At 39.8% G+C, this 26,048-nt stretch overlaps 1 protein-coding gene across 6 annotated transcripts in view; it reads left to right on the top strand.

Annotated features, from left to right (window-relative positions):
• The window catches only part of TCF4 (transcription factor 4), a 346,905-nt gene that overhangs the window by 159,262 nt on the left and 161,595 nt on the right, over nt 1-26,048 (top strand). For all 6 annotated transcript variants that reach the window (XM_019531761.1, XM_019531758.1, XM_019531757.1 and 3 more), the window contains exon 5: nt 7,745-7,809. In XM_019531761.1, coding sequence (XP_019387306.1) covers nt 7,745-7,809 — 65 coding nt within the window. The remainder of the gene's footprint in view (nt 1-7,744; nt 7,810-26,048) is intronic.

Below are 26,048 nucleotides of genomic sequence, written 5' to 3' on the forward strand. Positions count from 1 at the left end.
AAATATGGTTTTTTTGACAACAAAATACCCAACATTTATATCCTACTCTTACCTTTTGCATAACAAAATTGATTTTATTTCATACCATTTTCCTATGTGCTGAGTATTTATGTAAATTTGCCCCTTTTTGTTACTTTTTTACTCAGCGGTAACTCTGCAGTACTACACAGTAATCCTCTGTAGTAAATAGTACCCTGTTTTTGAAAGTTTGTAATGGCAACTTCAGCCAAACTCTTGTCTTTTGACATTTGCAAGTGCCAAGGCTATGAACTGGTAGGACATGACGCATGCATTTTTATTAAGAGCTTTCTCCAAAATAGGGGGAAAATTACATGGCCAAAGTTAGAGTCCTCTCATCTGAATTCCTGCATAATTTTCCCTTCTGGCCTTAAATCCATGACTATATGAAAAAGAAAGGTGAATGTGAAGTTAGAAACATCTTAGTATTGAGGTCTAATATACCAATATAATACAATTTCTTCAGAGGCCAATAAATAACAGAAATTGGTTTTGTTCATAAACATTATTAAATCAGAAAATGCTGTTATGTTTGTATTCTTGTCCCAGTTAGAGCATGGACTAGATTCAAAACATATTAACTTTTCTTTGTCCACCGAATGCAGTGTTGCTTGTTGGTTGTATTGTATCTATGACTGGTAAGTAATGGTAATAGTGTCCTGTGCACTGATCAAAGCCATAATTCTACCAGGTGCTAAATGCCAGTTGCAAGAGGCTGAATAGTCTCAGCTGTTATTGAAATCCATCAGAGTTGAAGGGAGCTTAAGTTTTATGAGATCAAACCCATAATGTATGTTGGTTGTACAGAAATATGTTATCAAGACGTATAGTATGTATAAATGCCATGAGCAAATGCTTACATCCTCAAAAAACCTGAATCCAAGTTGTGTTAGGGAGTACCCTAAGTTTCAAATAGTCCAAATAGTCCATTTAATATCAATTTGGCACAATCTGGTCAGTGGTATATTGTTTAGTTTCTTCTTGTAATTTTAAGTTCTGGGTTGTTTTTTTCCCCATGGTATGTCATTTAAAACACAAACAAACACAAAGCAATGTTGCACTCTGGTACATGCTATATTATTTTGGTAGATCGCAGAAGCAGGATGTGCACCTGGAGTCAGTGTTTTATGAATCGATCAATAGCAAAGTATTCTGGTGTATCAGTGCACATTTATATCATGAGAACAAAAATCGTTTGAAGAGCCCACATAGCACTATAGAATCTTTTGGCAGCAGCATCATGAAGAATATTCATTTGTTCACACATCTCTTTGTCAAAACATGTGCCCCTTTCCCTGCAAATGTGGTAGGCAGCAAGGGGTGCTTTAGAACTGAGCATGTGGGGAGCATCTTGTGGAATTCAGAAGAACTGGTAGACCAGACACTTGGCTTAAAAAAAAACCAAAAAAAAAAAAAAACCCAAACCCCCCAAAAGCAATTAGCTTGGTCCTGAGGATATTCAGGAATTAGACTTGCCTATTTAAGCATCAGAGCCAATGAGGTGAGTCAGCGATGAAGTGCCACTTTGATGCCAATACCCTTGCTTTAGATTGTTTGAGGCAGTTCCTTAACATTATTTTAGTGTAGGTTTTAAGATTTAATTTCCTTTGAATTTTGATGGTACTATTTAAAAAAAAAAATCTCCCGTTGTAACAGCACTTGCACTGGCATCGTAACGTTTCTTTAGGAACCATTACTGTTTACTGCACATCAGTAGAAGTGCAAAAACCCTCTATCATGCCAAAATACCCTTCTCCTGAACACCATACAGCCTCTATGGGTGTGACGGCATTACATTATTGGGATTCATATATCCCTTGATTTTATAACTAGTCCACAGTCCCTTGTTTAGGTCTGCTTATGTCATAAGTTTCTTTGCTTCATGAATTTTGTGCACAAATTTAGCTTTAAGAAAATATCCTACAGATTTAGTGTCAGTACTTCACATGTAATGCAAAGCCTGAAATAGCTCATTAACATGATACTTCCATTACCATCAGATAAAATTCATTGTAATGTAAATTATACGATGCAAAATCTCATTGAAATAAATGGGATATTATGTGCTATATACATCCTATACCTACAAGTGCAACAGTAAGAGAGCGATTACATATATGTATCCCCAAATTCTATGCCCGGCATGAGTAACTAGACTGGGTATCAGTTTATAGGCAGAAGTAAGAGGAATTATACCCATACTTTCAGCTTCAGAACAGTAGCAGAGCTGATCTGCAGATGTTGCTCTAATCCAGCAGCCTCCTGGGTCCTTGTGCCCCTATCTAGAGAGAACAAGGGCTATTGAATCTGTTCACGAGCAGTTCCACATAGCCTAACCTCCCACTCCCTTTCTCTCTGTAGAACTAGTATCCATAATACCCAAGACAGGTGTGTACCTGTTTCTGCTATCAGGCCCCTAATACTCTGTATCTAGTAAATTGCAGTCTTTGCTCCATTCTAGTTTAAAATTCATATTTAAAAGTCAAAATGTAAAAAAAATGTTGCACAGAAAGAATGGTGATAATATAAACACAAATGACTGCATCTCCCTACCACATGCATAACAAAAAGCTCAAACCTGTATTCTTAAATTATAACTTGAAACATTTCATTGAAAAATGTCAGCTTTTTATTTTAAGAGTAGCTTTTTTTTTAAAATTTCAAAAAATGAATAGTCTTGTTTCTTCTATGCTGATATTTAAGGACTATTTCTGCTGGGGGGGAGAGATTTATTTTCCTGTATTTTGTCTAATTTATAAATTAAATTGTACACATTTTCAATCTGAGAAAAAGAGTAGAAATGAGTACCTACTGAAAATGGAGCCCTTCTCTGAGAAGCTGTTGTATAGGGTAGTTCTGTTGTCAAACACATGCTGCATTCTAGCTTAGCAGGTGGTGAGTTAAGTGGTTCCTGCATCTTTACCTATATAGTGCCCAACTGTGTGTCTTACACAGCTAAGCTCCCAACTGAAATGCAATGAAAATAGGGTCAGCTCAGTTAGTTAATTCTTTATCCTCATGATAAAAAGCATAATGCTAATGAAAACTTAGTATTATGTATGTCAACAGCTATAAACGTGCATTATATGCACCATATAATGACCAAATATGAAACTTACAATTGGAAAAGTGATTCCATTCCAATCCATTCTTGAGTTGCTCATAAGTTTTTCCAAAATATCCTTTAGGCCTGGCATTTGTCATGCTCATACTTAGGTCACAGGCAATTTCCTCTCTACTCCATTTTGGATCTTGATTTGTCATTCTTCTTGGATAGACCAACCCATGCTGATGTAGTAGTAGTAGTATTAGTAGTAGTAGCAGTAGTAGTAGTAGTAATAGTAATATAAGAAGTGTATCTGAACCAACACGACAAACCTGAACAGAACAGCCCCGAATTCTGAGCTGTTCAAAAGTAAACCAGATAAATCACTTACGTAAAATAGGCCTCTTCCCTTTGTCATGAACTAAAACAGCTTAGAGTTTTTAAATATAGTGGCATCAGAAACCTGGATTTGAATTTTACAGCTTGAAAAAATATGTCAAACATGAAATCAACACAAATATTTAACTCAATTTATAGCAGTAGCTGCACTTCCTTCTTAGCAGATGGATAGAGATGCCTCATGCCTCCTTATTCTGCATACCAGAGTAAAGCCAAGGTGCCCTATCTCTCAGGGCAGAGAAAATCTAGTGGAGAATTAGATGACTTGCATTTAGGCTTTGGAAGTTGCTTAGATTTTCTACTTAATTTGATTAATTTTTCGAAGTGCGCCATGAGGAGGCAAGTGATTTTATTATTGATTGATTGGCAACCCTATACTGCTTTATTTTTTTGCAGTCAAATGAAAATCTGTGTGTTTAAGCAATCATTTTAGTTCAGTTTAGATAGGCAATATTTTTGTTTCTTGGGGTATACAAAGCATAAGACTTAAAATTCAATGTGTTCATCAGGAAAGAGGAGCTGCGTGTTGTTTTATAGTTTGATTGGCATACATTGTGTCAATTAATTGATTTTTTTTTAAAAAAAATAATGACTTCTGTTAATAATAGAGATGCACATTCTCTGTGCTATATTAAGGAGAAGTGAATATTTAAAAGTTATTTAACTCTCTACTGTAGGTCAGCTTCTTTTATGAAGCTTTGATTCAGTTGTCAGAGCAGAAAGCCACATAAGGATATATCTTTTGTTACATGTGCACAGTGCTAGAAACAAATGGCACATTTTAACATTTGGTCCTCTAGGTAAAAAAATGAATCAGATGTCTGACAAGATTTGTTACTGGTGTGTATTTCAAGCTTTTTTTTTTTTTTTTTTTCCTTTTCCCTGGCTTACAACAAAAATTACTAACGGGTACTTTTAGGTTTTAAAATATGGACAACAGTACTCCATGCAGTAAAAGACTTGAGCGATTAATGCTACCCTTATGCCTCTTTTGAGTAGTTTTAGCCATGGGGCTTGGCACTGCCACCATTGTCTTTGTGCCAAAAAATATCCGCAGCGGCTGCCGCATTCTACTACTAGAGGGTTGTCTCGAAAATTCCGCAGTGAATGCGTCGGGTTTCTACATCACTCTGGGCTCTATCTCTTTTAAACATTTTTTTAAAAATAACCTTTAAGCTTTTTCAAACCTTAGAAAGCCTGCACTACAGACTGTTGTATTCGAGGTGCTGGAAATCATGCATACTGTACAGTAAATGCAGAAATTCAAGAGAAGCTTTTGTATTTGTGAGCACAAATAGTTACTTAAAGAGCCTACTGTAGCATATTATCAGCACTCTTGCAAATTTTATTATCTGAAACAAATGTGCCAGTGAATTTTAAGCAGAAAATCAACATCAAGACTGTAGCTAATTTTAAATGGACAGTTTATACAAATGATGTTTTTTCCTACAAAATGAAGCATCATTGCAAAAACGATGTTAATTTTCTAATTACAATCAATAGTGAAAATATCTGGATTAGTTGAAGTGTGTGTGTGTGTCTGTATATATATGCGTGTGTGTTTTAAATGGTTTATTGACTTTTAAAAATGAATTGTGGTTATTTATTCTTAATAGAGAAGGCAAATTTCTAGCTGTATTTTGGGGGAAAAGATGTAAAAAAAATTAAAGACTTACACTATCAGAATGAAAAATACTCGCTTATGATCTCTAAAGCTATCTGTTTGGTGGTAAAAGTGGATGCTACAGATGAAATCTTTACAAGGAGCATAATCCTAAAAAAAAGTCAATCTCCTGCTGGCTGCTGTGCCGCTTTGGTACCTCACAGACTTCGACAGAGTCCTGGACGAGTGCCCATTGATGTCATGGAAACACTCAAATTACTGAGAATGATTCATGTCTATGCTGTTCTCTTATCCTCCCCCACACAAATAGAAGTAGATTTTTAACCCTGACAACTTGTAATTTGCAGTGGGTTTATTTTTGTATCTGGATAAATATTTTTTAACAACTGAAATTAAGATGAGGCTGCCTGTATCTGATATGATAGTAAAGACAACGGCTGATATCCGTGCAGCAATAAAAATTGCTTTTAGAGTTCCTTGTGTGTTGTTGCTTGTATTCAGTTCCCCTCACCCTCTTTTTTTAGTTCATAGCATTTGTCGTTTGCATTGACTTTCTGGCTTTAGAACAAGTAGCCCTATTGGGGCGATGTGAAATAACACACATAACTCCAGACACGTACCAACAAGATGTTTTGTTTTTCAGATCTCGGCATTGGACCAAAGATTCGAGATTAGAGCTGCGTTGTCATTTCAATTTTAAATGTTTTCTCTAGAGTCTTCCTGTTCACTTAGTCTAAAGGGATAATAGTGTAGAAGGTCCATCAGTTTTTATTATGATGCAGAAGTTCTCTCAGAAGTTACTAAATGTGTAAATGTCTACAAGCTATTGATATCCTGTAAATGTCTTTGTCTGTGTAATAAGTTTTTCAAAAACAAACTACGTTTTTAAATCAATCTACAATCATTTTAAAGAACATGTGTTTTCTTTTTATTTCTCCCTCCCCTCTCCTCATTCCAGGTTGCTAAGAAAGGAATATGCTATAATCTCTTTATCAAACTCCTCTAATAGGCCTGAGCTCGTCATTAATAAGTCTAATAGAAAGCAAGAGATATAGTAGATTTGTATTAAAGAACAGGTTCAAAAAGTTAGTTAAAATACGTATACAACCACTTTAAGAACTGTTAAAATGAACTGCATCATCTTTTTTTTTTAATAGTCTGTCACAACATAGGTCTCCATAAAAATATGACCACGCTGGGCAAACTGTTAAATAGTGTCCCATGAAAATTGGATTTTGTAATATTTTAGGCTGCTAGTCAACCCTGTCTTTTACAAACACATTTCATTTTCGTAGACCACTTATGTTTTATAGACTGAAATAAAAGACTAAACAAAATCATAACTTTTGTTTGCGCATTAGATATGTTGTCATGATGGCATGATATCCCCAAATAAAGTAACATTTTTCTAAGAATTGTTCTAAGAAAATGTTTGCAAAAATGTGATTTGAGTAGAGATACTTGTTAAATGATTCTCTTTAAGCTGGTAGCGTACTATTGCACCGTGTGGTGGTATACCATAGGTTTGACTATGAAGCAATCTGGGCCTTAGACATGGATACTCAGGTGTCATTGGCACTGATAGGAGAGTTGCATGTGTAGATCAATTGTAACATATGGCCTGTTAATAATCAGAGTATGTGGCATTTTATATGCTCCTATCCATGATGAGTGGGTTTTTTTGCTATGCTTGTGGTTGATTTTTTTTTTTTTTGTGATAACTGTCCTACCATTCCCTTGTGAATACCTTCACCCTTTATGCCCATATATTTTGTACCATCCTTCCTGATTGTTCTTTGTTTCAGGAGCATTTGGTGTATTGCTACCCAGCCCTGACTTAGTGCTTTGCAACAACCTCCTCTTTGCCAGCTGATGTTTTTCAAGACCAATCCTCCATATATATAAAGAACCTTTATTTTACTAAAAATATATCATGAGTCTAACCATCAGGCTCTTGGATCTGTGTCTTTCAATAACTACAGGGGGAAAGCTAGGTACTTCGAGTTGGCATAGAGTCTTGGCAGTCATTGGACCTCTGTTCAAGTCCCAAACTGCTGGTGCAGTCAGAACTGTGGTCGAGAATGGCAAATTTCCAACCAAATTTCTCTTTCCCAGGTGTAAATTCCCTCATCATGTTGATGAGGGAATTTACACTTGGGAAGGAGAGTGAGAAGCAGAGTCCTGAACACTTCCTTTGCTGAGTTCACCATCTGGAGAGCCCATGATTGATTAGCTCTGCCCTCACCAGTGAGTGTCAGTGTAATCAATGGGAATTACTATGCTGGGGTCACAGTACAGGTAGTCAGCCTGCCGTGTAAATAAAAATAAAATTAAGAGAGTGAGAGATGGAAAAAATAAATAGGGAGGAAGAGAAGTCTACTTGCCTATTTGGCAAAATGGTGAAAACCCTTTAGATTACAGTTTGAGGTAGTGTGCGGAGCAGTATAGCTAAGAATAGGAAGTTTATTTCCACATTATCATACCCAGAATGAAGAAATCTTAATCTTTTTCTGTTGCCTGCTTACACGACACAGTCAGCAGTGCCTATTTTACATATGTAAACACCAGTATGGAAATTTAAATGAATGTCATATGAAATGCCTGGAGAGGCTGCATACTTTCTTTTTAACTGTTACACCTCTATTTTTTGTTAACAGGTAAAACAGAAAGGGGTTCATATTCATCATATGGAAGAGACTCAAATTTACAGGGTTGCCACCAGGTAAGTGAAAATCTGTCCAGTGGAAAAGCTGTGATAAATACCCTGATAAATTACTTTTGTTTTGTGAAGTTCATTATGCATCATGGAGCTTGTTTCCATAATGCAAAGAAGTCTTTGAAAATAGGTATTTTTTAAAACTCCTCTACAGATGTTTGTAATACAGATATTCTAATTGAGATATAGATAATGTCTACTGTAAGTATTTAGGTCAATCTAATAGTTCTCTTATCAAAGCCATTGTAAACTATCCGTTACTGTCCTTTGCAGCAATGTCTATACTACTTTAACATAACAGTTGCTACTTAATGGCACAACTTAAGAAATTGTAAAAGTGGAAACACACCACGGAGCATGTGTCGAGCCCTAGTTTTGGATGGCTACTGCAATAAATTTGTAGTTTTCATAGAGTCTGTATGATGTTGTGTGAAAACAGGGTTGTATTGAGGGATAAAAATGTCTGTGAAAATATGATTTGTTGTCCCTTTTTGTTTCTGAATTGTTTTTGGCTGGAAGTCAAGGCCAGCAGGCTAACAGCAAAGCCGTCTCAAGGGAAGCATGCGTGAGCTAGAAAAATAAGAGTAGTTTAATTAAATAATAAAATGCCAGTGTAATACAAAGGTATAGCATGTGTGTGTTTGTGCCTCTGTGCACTCTGCATTTGCATACTTTTAACTCTCCAGAGAAAGTCTGAGTCTAAAAATACTATCAATAGCCAAAAGTCTAAGCTTTGTTTCAAGACAATTGATTTTTAAAAAAGATGCTTTCCTTTTAATTTCAGTAGCAATATTAATAATATGTTTAAATTCATTTTGTTTTTTGAACACTGTTAGGCTTCCTTTCCTTTTTATAAGTGCACTACGTTTTTTTTCCTTTGGAAAAAAACTATTGAAAGAATTTAATAACCTTTTTAATATTCAGAGCTTTATACTGTTTAATTCTGCCAGAAAAAAAATGCATATTATTTCTCTAATAGAAAGGGGAATACTTTCTCCCTTCATCCCCTTCATATGGCCATGCTTTTTAATAATGTTTTAATAATAAGCAGGGGGAGGAGGGGGATCTATTTTGATTTAAAGAAAAAACATTTTTAATTTAGCATAGGAAAAAGTAAACAGTTCAAGTAATTAAACAGAACTTTGCCTTCAAAGTGCACACAATCACTAATAATATATCATTGAAAGCTGGTATTATGCATCTGTTTGCTTTTTCAAGTTTTGCCTCTCCAGCTGATTCAGATATGCCATTATTTTCCATCCAGTTCTGCAGCTGAAGATTTGTCAGGATGAGAAAAAGCACGGCCAGGTCAGGAAGAGAGTAGTGCGCATGCTGGAGTGCAGTTCATCCAAGTTTATTTGGAAAGAATTCTGCAGGAAATAAATTTACAGCCATTCCAATGCAGGAGAAACATCTTTGGAATGTGAGCGCGAATGTTCGCAATAGATAGCTTGGGCAAGGAGCCTCTCGGTGCTGTGTCTCTAGTGTAAAGCTTTCAATTCCTGTAGACGGTCTGTTCCTGTGTATCTAATTTCTGAGGGTCAAGGCAGAGGTCATTCGAGTTTTGGGGAGAAGGTGGTTGACAGCATACTTCCTTTTTGCAGATGGTGATGGAACAGGCTATTTTCAGTGAGGCCCCTTTTGTTAGCCAAAGAGAAAAGTCATGCTTACCCCTGCATCCTTTCTTACTAATAGGAATTGGCATGCTTCCTTACAGACATCAAGATTTTCCTCTGCTGACTAAGGGGCCCCTTTACTTGTGAAATCATCATTCATATTGTTTGAGTTTTGGGGCACTTTTTGTATGAAGTAGCAAATACTAGGCTTGAACTGAAAAGGCAGAACTGGGGAATACTCCCGCTTCCCCCTATTGTCTAAAGCACAGCTATAAATATTTATTATTATATGAAGTAGGAAAAATCCCTGAATCCTTCTGGTATACGTTCCAAATTCCAGGCATGAATTTAAGCATATGTTACACACACAACCTCCAAATGCATGTGATTTTATGGATGCCTTAAATGACTTTGAAATAAGCTACAACAACAGTGAATTTTTTCACAATAATCGGAAGAACACACAAACACGGTGAAATTTTGGGTCAGGCTTGTAACTCTGTCTTTATCTGTCTCGAAACAACTATGTTAGTGCTTTCAGGTTCTAGTTCAATATATTCCTTTTTCTTTTATACACCCTACATGTTCTTACTTACGCTTGGTCAGTTGCTCCTGTTGTCCTCCATTACTGCACCCATTTACTGTTCATCTGCTCAGACTTTCTTCTCATATAGTCTCATCACTTGGTATGACACCCTTCTTCTTTGCAGCTTCTAGACTTTTGAGTAAAAAAAGTCTGAGTAGACAGTAAAAAAGCCCACGGCTGAATTGATTCAGTCTTTGCAGGTTAATCTAAGATGCAGAGATTAAACTGAGAAACAACTGGACAAACATTCACTTTTGATTTGGGAAATGCAGCCACATGCCTGCAGTGGCTCAGGCCAGAAGCCAGGGGCACTAGATCATGGCTCTCTGGCACATAGCCAGCATGGGCTGTGTGTTTGCTTCCTCTTCTTGCTGCCCCTGAGGCCTCTGGGATATGCAGTCCAATCACAGCAGAAGTACTCTTTAGGTTTGCTCATCACCTCCTCTTCCTGCTTCCAGGTGTCTCTGGGATTTGTAGTCCACAGTTGGAGTCAGCAGTAAGTTTTTAGCTGGGCAAGGCTGGGCGGCTCTGTACTCTTCCCTTCCCTGGTCCCAGACCCCAGCCAGGTTTTGCCTTGAGGGGACAGTTCCTGCATCCCCCTCCCCTCCCCCCTTCTCTGCTGGAGCAGACAGCGCAGCACAGCCCAGCACAGCCCAGGGCTAGAAAGCATGCTGGGGTTCCTGGGGGACTGTGATTGAACTTGAACCAGAAACAGGTCTGGGATAGACATTGCATAAACTGGTTTGACCTAAATCATTTAAGTCTGATACTGCATTCAACCAGGTTCATCTTAAACCAGTTTCAGCCATTTTGTTACTGGTTTATGTGCACTGAATTTCTGTTCTGCTACAGGTTTAAACCAGTTTATGATGACTTAAACCAGTTTATGTGTAACTTCTGTCCCTAGCCCTTACAACAGCAAAAGCTCTGTTATCTGGCATCCCCCAGCAATGGGGGATGCTGGTTAATCAAATATGCTGGTTAATCAAATGTTCACTGTCTGGTGCACTCCTTGGCATCAGTGTGCTGGGGGACAAGGAGGGGGACCCCGCTCAAGCTGCTTTGCCCCGCGCAGGCAACTTTGTTCTGGGCTGCGGCCGAAGAAGTGAAGGAGAACCTAGAAGTGGAACTTCGGTTTCGATTTTGCTGCATCCCTCAGATGCCAGTTAATGGAGCTTTCTGGTTGATAAAGTGCCAGATAACACAGCTTTTCCTGTAACTCTTTATATACCAGTAATTCCAAATCTCATCTGAAAACATACTCTGGCTCCTTTGGTGATGGTTTTTAATTTTTCTTTCATGTTTATTGAATACTTTTCAGTACCTACCAGTCATTCAGAAATTGTTTTGGTGCCCACAAAGACCCTACCAAAACAAGTTGTATTATGTATAAGACTTGCATGGATTCTTAATGTATTGTATGAAGTATTATGCTGAATTTTCTAGATGCATGTAGGTGATTTAAGGATGACTGGTCATAGAGCTGTGTTTTTTTTAATCTGTTGGCAAAAGGTCAGTCTTAGAAACTAAGTGCTCCAGGGGGAGATTCAGGAGACACATTGCCACAAGCAGGTATGATTATTCTTGCTACTCGTAGGAAGCCCAACTGGGATTGATATTTCACCATTCTGGATACTGTGCGCACACATGCTGTGGATCCTGTGTCAGTCCTTTCCCTAGAAGAGCTTATGAATTAAATGGGCAATGCGTGGGAAAAGGGAGATATCATTAACTCTAATTTATAACTGAGGCTCTGAGGCCCAGAGAGCAGTCCAGATCACACAGGGAATCTGTTGGACTGGAAACTGAACTAACATCTCCAGGGATCTATTCTCATGCCTTACTCCAAGACCTCCATCCTTTCTTGGATTGTCAATGGTTTTAGCAAACTCTATGAATCTGGTAGCCAATCAGCAAGCAACTGAAATTCTTACAGGATAATTGCAACATCACTATAATAGGTGGAATGATTACCTGGGAGAAAATAGCATCACAATTTCCCCTTTTTCATGTGAAAAATCCTTATGGCAGCAGCTAGATCAGGTTTCATAGACTGAAGAGACTGGCCATTGATTGATAATTTATCTTTTATCCCAAAGAGAGGATAAAACCTTAGAGTGCCTCTTGCATTAATTCCATTGGTAAGGTATTTATTTAGAAAAGGTCTGTCCAAATTACAAACTGCAGGGGACTGCATACTCCACTCCCCAGTGTGGGCCACATATCATATTGATCCTGTGCTTGCTCAGGCACCCCTTTTGCTGATGCTGTGCATGCCCATATGAGCACCACCCACCAGACTGCTGCACCACATGGACACCCTTCCCCCCTACTGCTACACCATGAACCTGTACAGCCCTGGACTCAACCTCCCTCCCCACCCCCACCCTCCTTTGCACCACACTGTCCCATCCCCTGGAGTGGGAGCAGGAAGCTGCAGCTGGAGGAGGAAGGGGAAGCCCTGGTTGCTGTTGCAGCCAAAGTGATACGGGAAGCAGTGGCCAAGTAGGAGCCTGGCAGCCACAGCTCAGACCCCTTTCAGGCTGCATGGAGTGTGTCGGCCACCAGTTGGATAGCCAGGATTTTGAGGACAGCTAGAATTATGAATCACAGCCAGAATGTCAGCGTTCCCCCCCCCGCCCCAAATATTACTAAGACACCCTGAATTCTTCTTTTCTATAGTATTTGATCATGTGGAAGTAAAAAATTTCTGACTGATTAGACAGGGCAAATTGAGTATTTTATTGGGTACCAGAAAGTGTTCAGACTTCTCTCTCTGATACCACTGATCATTAGGGCTGTGCAAAATTTTGCCGGGTGTTTCATTTCAACGCTGTTTCAGCTTGTTTCGAGCTCGAAACAGCAAAATTGAAATGAAACAAAAGGTTTTGAAACAGCCTTGAAATGAAACAAGGGGACTTGAAATGTTTCAAAAACTTTGAAGTGTTTCAAGTTTCGAAGCTGGGCTTGCTTGCAGGAAAACAGAAAGTAAGGAGAGGGAAGGGGAGAAAGGGGGAAGGCCTGCTCTCATATTGACATGTGTAGCTGCTCAGTGACTGTGATCCTTCCCTGAGGTCCCTTCCAATCCCAGTGCTCTCGGGGAGGGACAGAAAAACAGCTGCACCTTAACACCCACAGAGAATCACGTGTCACAAGGTTTGCTTGTCAGCAGCTTGAGATGCAGTTTCCCCAAACACCCTGCACCCATCTCATTGAAACTTGGCAGGCTTCCTGGCCTCAGAAGAGACTACCATTCCTGCAGGTTTCATCCAAATCAGGCCAGAAATGACAATGTTATAGGCAGTTTCGTGCTTCCCCATTGTAGCTTATGGGTGAAATGTCGAAACGGCATCAAAACAGTGAAACAGTTTCACCGAAACACAACGGAACAGTGCTTTTGAAATGAAATGAAACTTGAAACAGCAAAACAGAAGTCGAAATGAAATGGTGCTGTTTCACAGATCATTGAAAGAAAGTTGATTGAAGGTGTGGTGTTTGTTTTACTTTGCTTTTTGCTTTCTGAGTGGGGTTACCAGATAGAGTCTTTAAGAATCATGGGACCAGCAGTTTGGCTTAAATGGAATCAAACTGGTGTGAATATCAGTTTACCATACATGTTGATGATTGTAACTTAATTCTTCAGGAAATGCTGTGGAAATGGAAAGAGGGAAAGAAATGGATTGCTGGAAGTTGTGACCTGCCTCTTGTTTCATCCTCTTTCCCTCAGAGCATTTTCACTCATAAAACAATTGTTTGAATTCAACAACTTTGGGGAAAGCATTGCAAAACATTACAAAATACAAGGTGAATTTCAATTGAGGGATACGTTCCTGCCTGTGCTGCCAAGGAATAAAGGTTCATGGGAGGTGATAAGGAGAGTAAGTAAAATAGACCATCATTGACTAGATAGGAAAAAATTGAAATACCATCTACAAGGAGGTGTAGTCATCAGGATCCTGTCCAGTACAGGGACTGTTGTTTAATTCTGGGTCTAGGCCATTATAAGTAGGCCTCCAGACAGTAGAACAATTAGGATTTAGTGATATACAAGGCTTCAGGAATTGGAGCCCCCCAAAATGACATCCCAGAAAGGGTATAATAGGTTTCTGGCTTATGTTTTTGCTGCCTGATTATATGCAGACAGCACTTCCTGGAAAAAACCCTACTGTATACCAGGTCAGACCTTGGAGGTAAGAGTACAGGTAGTTCAGGATATACTAACGCTTGGGTTCATCAAGGAATTTTGAACAACTAGTATAATCTCATATTCCTTGTTCCCGAGCCTGAGAAGACTGTGCAGATTTTGTTCCTGAAAGGTAAATTGCTACCTCCAGATGTGATGCATTGTTCTGTGTAGACATATTCCTGGACTAATTAAGGAAGCTTGAAAATCTAATGATATTGGACTTGCTAGCTATTAATCTTGCCTTAGACAAAACTTTTTTCACCTCATCAGTAACAGCAAGTTTTACTTTTCCTTTTCTCAGCCTACACACAGCAGTGAAAGACATATTCGAACTTACATCAGCCCATTTATCTCTTAAGGCCTCTGGCCTATGCTTTTAATGAAGACTTAATAAAACCTTCACTGCCCACAGTGGGAGCAGGTAAAAGCCCATATTGGGAACCATTTAATACTATAATAAGTAAACAGTCATCAAACACTGTTCATAGACACAGAGCAATCATGCAGAGTTGCAATGAAGACACATTTGAATACACTGAGAGAAATCTTGGTCCCACTGAGTGCCACAATTCCTATTATCTTCAGTGGGGCAAGGATCTCACTTATTGTCTTCACGATTTACAACATAGCATCGCTCCCAAAAATGGGGATTTTAATTATCTTCCTGTCTGAGGACCAAGGGAAATGATAGCTTTTTCAGGATTTTTTAAGATATGTTTTTACTGACCAAAAATACTTGACATACTCTTTGCTGGACTTTGTGTACTCCTTTATGTACTCCTTTTTGTACTGTTTTCTGGACTTTGACATTGTGACGCATAGTCTGCACAGTGTAGACCAGTACACTTGGTCCCTCGCCCAAATCTCTAATGGCCGGAGGCACAAGGGCCTTATGTATTGCAACGCATATAATATTGCCACACCAAACTTTTTGGTGCCTAGCCCTGGAAGCAGAATTTACATATCCCAGTTAGGTACCTAGAGATGTGATTCACAACAGCCAGTGAGCTGACTGAGCAGGGGATATCAAACCAGGCCAGTAGGGAATACTGAAGAGAGGAATGTGGCTGAAATTATAATTGTGGTGTTTGCGAAGCGGCTATAGTGGACCCTATTGGAAAAATGGCTGCCATTGAATTCAGTGGACTGGACTCCATGGCCCAGGTAGTCCCATTCAGTCTGTTTTATTAAGCACATAAATAATGTTGAGAGCAGGGACCAAAAATCTGACATCCTCTTCCCAGTGCAATGCTCTCATCAGGAGGCTGTAGAGCCAGAGTCCCTCTTACTTCCCTCCTGCCCTATTAAATTTATATTCCTTCCTATACCACTAGTGCAACTGGTGGTGGGGGAGAAGGGTACCAGCTCTAGTCCAAACTTAGGATGCCAGAATGGTGCTGCCACCCCCATGAAGTCTGTGGCTCAGCAGCAGAAGCAGCTCCATGGCATTGCTGGTACAGCGGCAGCTGGGTGCCCATGTCATGCTGCTGCTGTAGAAGAGCGAGCTGGGGTGCTCAGACCATGCTGCAGCTGTGGCAGTAGTAGCTAGGGACTGTTTTTGAATCCTCATTGTAGGTACGATTTCCCTTCCCAACACCCTTGGAAGCCCCTCGCTGCCGGCAGTCAATGGCACGTCCACCATCCCCCACTCCAGTGCAAACCCTGCTCCCTATGTCTCTGTTCCACATAGTGGCTTAGCTCTGGCAGGAAGTATTATATGTGGTTCCCATCCAACCTAGATGAGAGCCTGGTGACTTGGAAACTCGCCTGGAAAGTAGGAGATGTAGGTTTGGTTATACAAAAACTATATAAAAGCTGGGTGTTGGCAATAACACTGCCCAGGACACACTCCACATTTTTGTCTTGCATCAAACTCAGTGCTCTTAAAACTATGTCTCTCTCTTACAATGTGGTGGGCATGTTCAAAGTGTGCCTACCAAAGCTGTCCTCAAGGGACTTGTGACAGATACCCAGTTTGTGAACCCCGGATGAGTGCAGGTCTGAGATGTTTGGCTTAGCCAAGATGGAAATATAGAAAGCGGTAACTCTTCAGGGCAAAAAGGTATCTGGCAAAAATGTGTTGGCTTTCTAGCATTTAAATGACTATGTGGGAGTTTTATTTATCACTTATTTGGCCATAGGTGTTTACAGTCTACCTAAGTTGCACTTTGGGCATCTGAATGCTTTTGGAAAATAAACGTATTTTACAATCCAAGTAAAAACAGTTGCAGATTTAAGAGGGTCCTATGACATGATTTAGGATGTTGAATCAAATCTTACAAATGTATTATTCCATCAGCAGTTTTTTTCAAGGGGCTTCACTTCACTGCGATGACAACAAAATGGCTCCACAAAAAATGTAATCACATTCTAGCAGTTAAAGACAGGGCCATGAATCAGGAGAGCTGGATCTTGTTTATAGCTGCTACCAATTTGCCAAGTGACCATAGAGGAATCACTTAATGACTTTAGGCAGAATTCAAATTGTCTCAGTATGTGCCTAAAATTAGTTGCTGGCCTGCTTAACTTTTGAGTGCCTGACCTTGAAGGGGGGATTTCAGAATGATCCAGTTAAGAATTTCTCCTCCCTCCAGTGCCAGTGGAGAGACTTGGGATATGCCTAAGAGTGTTTATATATTTGGGTGTTGATACAGACAAAGGGGAGTTGTATGTGCCTCCAAAGCTCAATTCAGAAACCACACAGATGCTTAAAAGTAGCCAATGGGCAAGGCCAAGGAAAGGGGATTGTCTGAAATTCTCACCCCTCCATATGCAGGTGTATTCACTTCCAATTTACCACACCTAGTGGCATTTCTGAGGTAGCTGTGTATTTCTGAAATTAGGTGACTCCCAGGATAGTGCTACCTATTTTTGATCCAAATCCCAGTGGTGAGCTTTTATCCAGGGAATAGCAGAACTGAGTTCTACCCACTTCTCCTTACCCTGGGGGAGCTTGGACTGACAGGTCTAATTTCCCAGAAGATAGCTCTGACCTCCAGGCCATAAGACAGGATAGGTGAAGGTCTTCTCTCTTTCTCCAATTGAAGCTAATACACTGGGCAGACAAAAATCTTGCCATCCAAAAGAAAGCCAGCAAAAAACAGCTTTTTTTCATTGTCTGCAATATTTTTGGTGTAGCATATCCAAATGTATACATCTAGATCAGTTCCTTGTAAAGTTGGGCTGTGTCTTTTGCAAGGATGCAGAGAAGCCATGTTTAACATATTTTAATTAATAAATAGATAAATAAATAAATCCAAAAGTTGGAGATTAGTTTCCTCTGCTAGTACTTTTGAAAAAGGAGGGACAAAAATATTGTCCTTAAATGTCTCTCTTTCAGACACTCAAAAGCTGCTCTTTGAAGCTCATTGTAGACCCCATCCACTTCCAAAGACTCAGTCTGGTTCTCAAACTTAGGAGGTAAAGGGTTATGTATTTAGAATACAAACTGAAATGGAAAAAAAACCCTGTTCTCTTTTAACTCCCTTGTTACTTAAATATAGTTAAAATGATTATAAAGTTTCCTCTGAGAAAAAGGTTTTATAAATGGACCTGCAAAATGAACAGAAGTTATTTTTATTTCAGCTTTAGTTCAAATTAACATTATTAGAGGCTTTTCATTCTATTAAGCCTTCTTTTTTTTTTTAACTGAAAAGTAGACCATCTCAACTTTCTGTTCTGCTGAGATATTCCTGTGTTCACAGAAATGATTGCATCAGTAGCACTTTAGGCGGCAGCAGGAAGCCAGATTTGGAAGCAGCAAGCCATGAAGTCCTGAAAAGTGAAATACTCGGCTCTTTTATAGATGCCCTTTCCAGCCCCACTGTCCTAATGCACAGACCCATCCTAACAAACACACCAGAATAGAAAAAGCTGTATGTGGGTTACTCATCCAGTTCCCTTCTCAAGGCCAGTCAGCTCCATGTTCTGGATTTCAAAGCAGTTTATTTTCCATGGGGCACACTTATCCCTACAGCAACAAAACAAAACAAAAGTGCAGACAGCAAACAGACCAATACACCACAACCTGTAGCCTTGCCTTAGACCTCGGGAGCACAACCAAGGCTCTGTGCGTCCCTCTCGACACCACATAAATCCCCTGCATCCTGCTCCAGGAGCTTTTAACCCTCTTTGTGGAGCCAGTCTCATTCACTCATCCTCATGTAGAGCTGAGGCCGAGCACTCCGGCCAGGCAACCCATGAACTACTGCCAACCTGCAGTGCGGTTTCAGCCCTGAAGGCTGTGTCTCCTTACACAAACCTTGCTTCCCTATGGCTTAACCCTGAGACGCCATAGCAGGATTTTTATCTGCCCTGGGAAGAGTGTATATCTACCCTGTGAATGGATACTTGAAATTCCAGTTTCAGGTTTGTTCTATGTTTTCAAGGAGATTTTGTCATTCTTCCCTCATCTCCAGCCTCCTGCTTCCTCCATATTGATTTCCCATTCCTCTTCCTCATCTCTTCTTTCTACTTTTTGCTCTGCTTTGGGCCTCTTCTAACCTTTTTCTCTCCCTCCAAAGTCTGTCAAATCCCATTCCCTTTGTGAGAGCAGATTCTCAAGTGTCCACTGCAGGCATGTCTGTGAACATGGAAAGATGTTAATATTTGGTGAGTGAATGTGGCAGTATCTGGTTTAGGTCCATAGAAACGCTGAATGTGTTTAGAGGTTTGCACAAAGTTGAGTCCTTGCCCAATTAGGAAATGCTTTGCTTCCTTTCCTCACAGTTCTGATTTTGAATGCTTGCTGTACATTCCCACTGTGTTCAGGTTCTCCTCTCCCATCCCACCACTGCTCTTCCTTTCTCTCCATACTCTGTTCTCATCTATACTGTCCTCTTTTCCTGTTCCTATACTCCCTTCTCATCTTCTCCTTCCTTCTCCTCCTGAAGAGAAAATGTTCTTCTTCTTTTACCCATTAAAAACATTTTGCATAACTTTTTGGCTTCTCCCAACCCAGATCTCTCCCTGAAAACATCTCCATGCAGACTCTTAGCACCCTCCAGCTTGAACAGCTTAGACACATCATTAATGTCCTCCAAAACCTTTTGGAAAAGAATGACTATCTCAACCTGTTCAGCCTCAACAAGAGGAGGCGGAGGGGGGACCTGGTGGCTGCCTACAAACTCATCAGGGGAGATCAACAGCACATAGGTAGAGCCCTTTTCTCCCCAGCACCACCTGGGGTGATGGGTAACAATGGTAATAAGCTGGTGGAGAATAGGTTTAGGTTAGAGATCAGAAGGCAATATTTTACAGTTAGGGTGGCCAAAATCTGGAACCAACTTCCCAGGGAAGTGGTCCTTGCCCCTACCTTGGGCAAATTCAAGAGGAGGTTGGATGATCACTTGTCTGGGGTCTTGTGAACCCAGCATTCATTCCTGCCTGTGGCAGGGGGTCAGGCTAGATGATCTGTTCAGGTCCCTCCTGACTATACTATAAAGGTAGCCACAGGGAACAAACCTGTCCTAACTTACAGGAAGCCTCCCAACCTCAAACAGCATCTCTCAAACAAGCTACGTAACTCCCGGTCTCACCAAAACACCAGGCCTTGCAATGCTTTCCATGTCCTAAAATCAATACAGACCACATGATCACTGGACCGAATAATATAGATGATCACATCAGAGATTCATTCACTTGCAACTCTACCCACTTCATATACACCATCACGTGCTTACAGTGCACCTCTGCTGTCTACGTTGGACTGATGGGGCGATCCCTATGTGGAAGAATGAATGAACACTGATCTGACATCGGCTGTAGAAAGGTGCACGCACAGGCCTGTGGCAGAACGTTTTACCCTCCCTAGACAATCCATTGCTTACCTCAGGGATGCTGTTCTCAGAAATCTTTAAAAGCCAATTTTAATGGGAACTTGCAGAACAAGAAATCAGACTGAAAAGAGACGGAAGAGGCAGGATCTAAAATAAGGGAGGCAGGCTGGGGGAAAGCTAGGGGGAAACAAAATCATTTAACTCTTCCAGGCTGAACAACTTCCATGTTTCCTCTTGGCTGGCCCTGGCCTCCTCCTTCCCCTTCCCAAGAGTGCAGTTGTCCTGAGAGTTTTTTTATCTTAGTGTATGTCTGCGATACACCTGTATACTTGTAGCTGAGGAGGAAAAATAGGGACCACATAACATTTGGTATCTCTGACTGCTTACAGATGTAAAAAACCCCCCCAAATCCCCAAAACCCAGTGCTTTACTTTAAACTCCATATGCCCCACATCAAAAGCAGCTCATGCCCACAAGAGGCATTACGTTAGTTGGACCCGGCCCACACAACATCTGTATAAACCGGGCACTTTAGCGGGGCTTTTTTGGCACTTTTATCTAATAGCTGATTAAATCAGCCAAAAGGCCCTGCTGAAGCACCTGATCTATACAGATGCTGCAGAGCCGGGTCAAACTAATGCACTGCTGCTTCTGGTAAAGCGTGTTTTTTGGTTTTTCTCACATTTGGCAGCAGCCTCCAAACTCCATACACTGTATCTCAATAGTTCCTCCTTTCCAGGGGACTGTACCCTAATCCTCATTAGCAATACAAGAGTGCCTGCTGCATAGTGTTGGGTTGGGGGAGATTGGCTTCTTCAAGGCTGAAAATAAAGGAGCAAGCTTCTTCTAAAATTAAAGCCTGTGTGTGGCAGCAGTTCTCAACCGGGTCTCACGAAAACCTGCCGGGGTGCCATGGTGCTGGCATTACTAACTGCCACTGGAAGGTGTAATTTCCCCACCCACCTCTGTATTTTAGGAGGCACGTCAGAGCTGAACTGAGAAGTAGTGGGTGCAGAAAGGTGCCTGCCTGCCTACCTGACATTGTTCAGGCAGTTGTAATGTTTCTGCTGCCACTATTCACAGTTCGACTCTGGCATATCTCTGAACATGGAAACTTGCAAAGCAGTTTTCGCCTGTAGAGGCAGCCTGGAGAGAAGTGCCACTGCCACCAGGTAGAACTGCCCCACGTGCTTCCATTTTCGGATGTCACAGTGGAGCCAAACCAGAGCATAATGCAGGCAGCATGTTTTCCTGCCATGACCATTTCTCATTTTGGTTCCACCATGCCTCCTGAAAACAGAGAGGAGTGGGACAGCTTCATCTGCTCCATATGCCTCTGTTCCCAGGAAACTCCATGCAGGGTTGGACCAGGAAGGGCTGTGGCAAGAGCACGCATTCAGTGCCATGCTGCTTCCTGATTTGGCTCTGAAGGAGGCATGTAATATCAAGGGTGAATCCAGAGGAGGTGCAATGTAATATCAAGGGTGAATCCAGAGGAGGTGCAATGTAATATCAGGGCTGAATCCAGAGGAGGTGCAATGACATGACTACGCTCCCTTTTGGACCGATGCACCCCCCAGGAGCCTCCAAGGACTTCTTAAAGTCCCTAAAACAGAAGAAGAATCCCCGCTTCCCTTCCTTTGTGTCCAGTAAATTCATAGTCTTACATGACAAACAATGCTTTCTTACTGAGGAAGAAATGAGTAGAAATAGCTCTTGCCCAGTTTGAACCGAAGCAAGTGCAGAAACTTCCTTTTTCCTTTGTCAATTATTTGTTTCAACTTTTCTAATAATTTGCAATAGAAGCCCACAAACAAAAAGGGGAGAAAGCCATAGGGGATTTTTTTCCCCCTGCTCCATGCATTTAAGTCTGCTTTCCAGTGTCCAGCATGATACAGAGACTGATGTGGATTCCAGAGGTAGACTTGTGTTTTTAGCCGCTAAAAAATAACTCTCCATTGTTAGAAAGTTCTGTCTGATAGCATTTCTTGGGGGCTTTGGGCATCCAACAGACCCTATGAATACATGTATGAATCTCATCCCATGCATTCAAAAGCTTTTTATTTTCTCAGAATTTGACCAGGAACAACTCCATCAGTACCTTGTTGGTTTTTTCTTTCCTTTTCTTTTTCTTCATACTAAATAATAAAAGGAAGCGAACACTCTAGTTTCAGACTATATGCACATCTATATGTGTAAAGAACTATCTGCTTCTAATTTATACTTTGTTCATGAACATCAGGGTGCAGAATCTTTCAGTTTTATTGGTATTGTATACAATAAGTTATTAAATTCCATCTCTGTAATACACCTGCAGTAAAATAACAAAACATTACTGCACTTAAGGAACATGTGTGTGTGTTACAACGTTCCACCCCCACTCCAAACAGCTGCTTACAGATTTCAAGATCCATTGTATATATTCCCTAGAGCCCACCTCTAATAATCGAGACACATCTGCCATTGCAGTATTATAGGCGTATGTAGTTTTATTGAAAACTATACCTGTATATAAAAAAATTAAATAACTCCTACCTCAATTAAATTGGCAAGCTACCTTTTCTGAAGATCATATTGCAGACCTCTTGAGACATAGTGAGTTCATTTTATTTTTCTATTACAAATCACTTAGTATGTTTTTTGCTTAGTCAAATAACTAGATTCCCTCACACTTTGATGGCAGGCTTTCTTTATCCATTATCATTTCTCCTTCCTTCTACATAAAAGACACAAGAGCTATATTAAGGAATAAAGGCTCATATGATGTCTGCTCCTAATCCATTTCTGTGACTAGATACAGATGTTTGAATAATAGCCTTAACATTTTTGCAGTTTTATTTATTCATTTTTTAATACATTGCTCCCCCACACTCGTGCATAGTCATTGTGTCCCTGAAGTCAATAGCAAAGTTTGATTTGATTTAAGAGGGCCAGAGTAATGGTTGTGGTAATTTTATACCTCAGGTAGAGTTGCCATTTGTCCATGTTTTTGCTGGATTATTTTACTGTGGAAGGTGGAGGCATGACTGCAGTTCCTGAAATCAGTTCTTTTGCCAATGAGACGACATCCTCTGAGAACGAACCCATAATGTAATCATGCTTTTGATAGATGTTGTGACACTCAGCTAATGACATAAGAAAGAAAATGTTCACATCCGACAGATTTATTAAAGGCAGAGACTTCAGTTTAGGTGGGTTGTTCAGTAGGAGTCTTCCTGCATCAAGGCTGGGAAAAAGGTATCGGAGACTACAGTATTTTGGAGAAATGCTGTCATCTAACATAGAAATTTAGTTCTAAGAGGAGACCCTCAAATTTTAGAAGTGCAGCTCTGTGTTAAATCAACACCTTTTTTTTTTTAACTTAATATTCCCTGGGTACGCTTAAAAAACAAATATCCTGGCCATCAAATAACACTTCTATTTCAGTGAGATATAACATCGAAATTAAATTTGTGCCTACTGCTATGCCACGTAAGATTATGATTTTATTATGCTTCACATAGGAAGGTCAAACCTTGTCAGTAATTGTGTGGGAACCTTCCAAAGAAAATCTATTGTGCATTAGGAGCGAGTTATGTCAACTATCTTAGTCAGAATTGACTACTTCCTGTCCAGTGTGCAAGCCTGGTATCAGAAGATGCTCTTTTGGATAAAATGTATAATCAAGGCCATAACTATTTCTGCTCCTTAAAGTTCATCTGGCTTTTTAAATTACATTTTTCTGGAGTAGAAGTTTAAAATCTGATAAATTGGCAAAAACCAAAATGGATCTTCGCAACAATGACTCATACTCATACTATCTAGGTTGTTTGACTTTCCTTGTGCAAATAATGGCTCTGATCAGCCAGCCTTTGGCACTGTGCCATCAAAAAAAATTCAGTCTACTCCATACCCTTTTCTGTATTCATAGGTTGCATGCTACCCAATTCTCTCTTTCTTTGTTTCCCTGAACAAGCCCTAAGAATTTTGTTCTGTCCAATGATATCAACCAGCAAATACTCTATGTATATCAAGTACCCACTTCAGATTACTTGCAACAAATTAGTTTGAATTGGCAATTTTACAGAAGTATAGGGAACTGGAAAAAAGAATGTGCAAATGTGCGTGTGTGAATGTGCATGTATGTGCACACACATGCAAATATAGTAGTCTTGGATAATATAAAATCAATAAGCCAGTTCTAAAGTTAGCTACATTTTAATTAAACATTTCTTGGACTTACAGCAGAGCATTACTTGGCTAGTCTCTGACTCTCCTTTGGGAAAATAGTCCTGTAGTAAGGTTTCAAAATTAGGTGTCTTCTCGGGGATCTTCCTTCTGTAGCTTCCCACCCACCACCACCACCAGCTTTCAATTACAAGTTTTCTTTTACAAGTGGAAGGATTTGACTTCATATGAGATGGCTGTTCCCCTTGTGTCGTGCCTTCGACTGTAAACTCTCTCAGGCATGGACTGTCTTATTCTACAAATATATAATGCTTATTACACATGCCACAGTTCCAGATGCCGATTGTGGCCTCTGATGTCACCTGCTTACAAGTAGTAAATCTTTAACATTATACAAGGTTGGGTTTTTTTAATAGCAATTTCTACAAAAGAATTTAATATTCTCTGAAAGAATATCAGTTGCTCTTAATTTCTACCAACCTTAGTTGTCGTCATCTCAGTATTTGGCACCTACTGGCATGATGCCCACTTCCAACAGACCGTTTCTCTCTCCCACATAGAAGTTATACGGTTCTACCACCCTAAACTGACATGTGCCTTACCTTCTGCTTTGCAGGGAGGATGAAACTATATAGCATCTTTAATCATAATTAACATGCAAATGGAGTTAGGACCTTCAAATGGAGCATAACACAAGGTGGAGAAATAAGATCTTTAAGAAGCTTATTTATAAACGCTAATTATTAAAGTGATCAATATTCAGTCAATATTTTACAACAGGTAAACTAGAGACAGGATTTTTATTTTCAATAACTGATATTATATTCTTGGTATAGGTTATAGAAATTCTTTATTGCATTAATTGGATGAGATATTTTTCTTCTTTCTCACCTTAAAGCTGTTGTAAAATATTTTGCCATAGTTACCAAATCCACTCTCAATAATGGTTGCATTGCAGTGGTAAAGTGTAAATGAACTCTTTACATACATACAATCAAAGTTTCAAAAGCTGGCCTCCTCTTTTTGCCCATACTTTGTGCATACTAATAATTGCATCCTCTCATATTCAAAGGCATACTTAGGTAATTTAGTACATGACCACATCCCACAAGCCAGATGACTGAACATGGAAATGACCTAAATTAAGACAACAAAAAATTACAAGTACAAAATTGCTCATGGAATCATTTTCATCTGCAAAAATGCTGACTCCATAAAGAAAACCCACTTACGGATGTGCTAAAAATCAGGCCCAGGATCTGTAATTTTAAAAAGAGTTTTGATGCTTTCAAAATTTAATTAATAGCCAGTTTTTTCCAACAAATAATAACTGAGGTTCCATGTCTACCACTTCAGGTATCCCTGGTTATTTCATCTAAGCATGTACAGTGATTGTATGAAAGCCATATGCAAACGCAAGAACACTTAAAGCCTGTTTTACTGAAACAGAAGTAATGTATGCCTGGATACTCTTGATACTATATTTAATTTTTTAAAAAAATCTTTGGGCTGTTTAACTTCCTCCAGGATGCTGGATAGGGAAAAACTATAGGTGGCTTTACATCTTATTGGAAGTGGTGTGCTTCTACAGTGCAACCCTAGCTTTTGGGGACAGCAATAGTGAATCAGCTTTTAACATTTGTAGAACGGTCCTTACGGTCATATTCTGTTTGGCCCAAAGGGAAGTTTCCAAGTAGGTGAACCACATGAACCCTCCAGATATTTAGTTTTTGTTGTTATGTATTTGTCATTTACGTTATGAAAGTAGCAGTTATTTAGCAAGTAGAGTTCTCAGTGAAAATATGAGACTCAGCATCTGTGGATCTTTGCAACATTTGAATATAGTGACTTTTAAACTGCAGTATCACTGTCTACACAGACTAGCAGAGGGGAAGAAGGAGGAAAACATAACT

This window comes from Crocodylus porosus, unplaced genomic scaffold (genome assembly GCF_001723895.1).
Source record: "Crocodylus porosus isolate Cpor-Errol unplaced genomic scaffold, CroPor_comp1, whole genome shotgun sequence".
Taxonomy (NCBI): Eukaryota; Metazoa; Chordata; order Crocodylia; family Crocodylidae; genus Crocodylus; species Crocodylus porosus.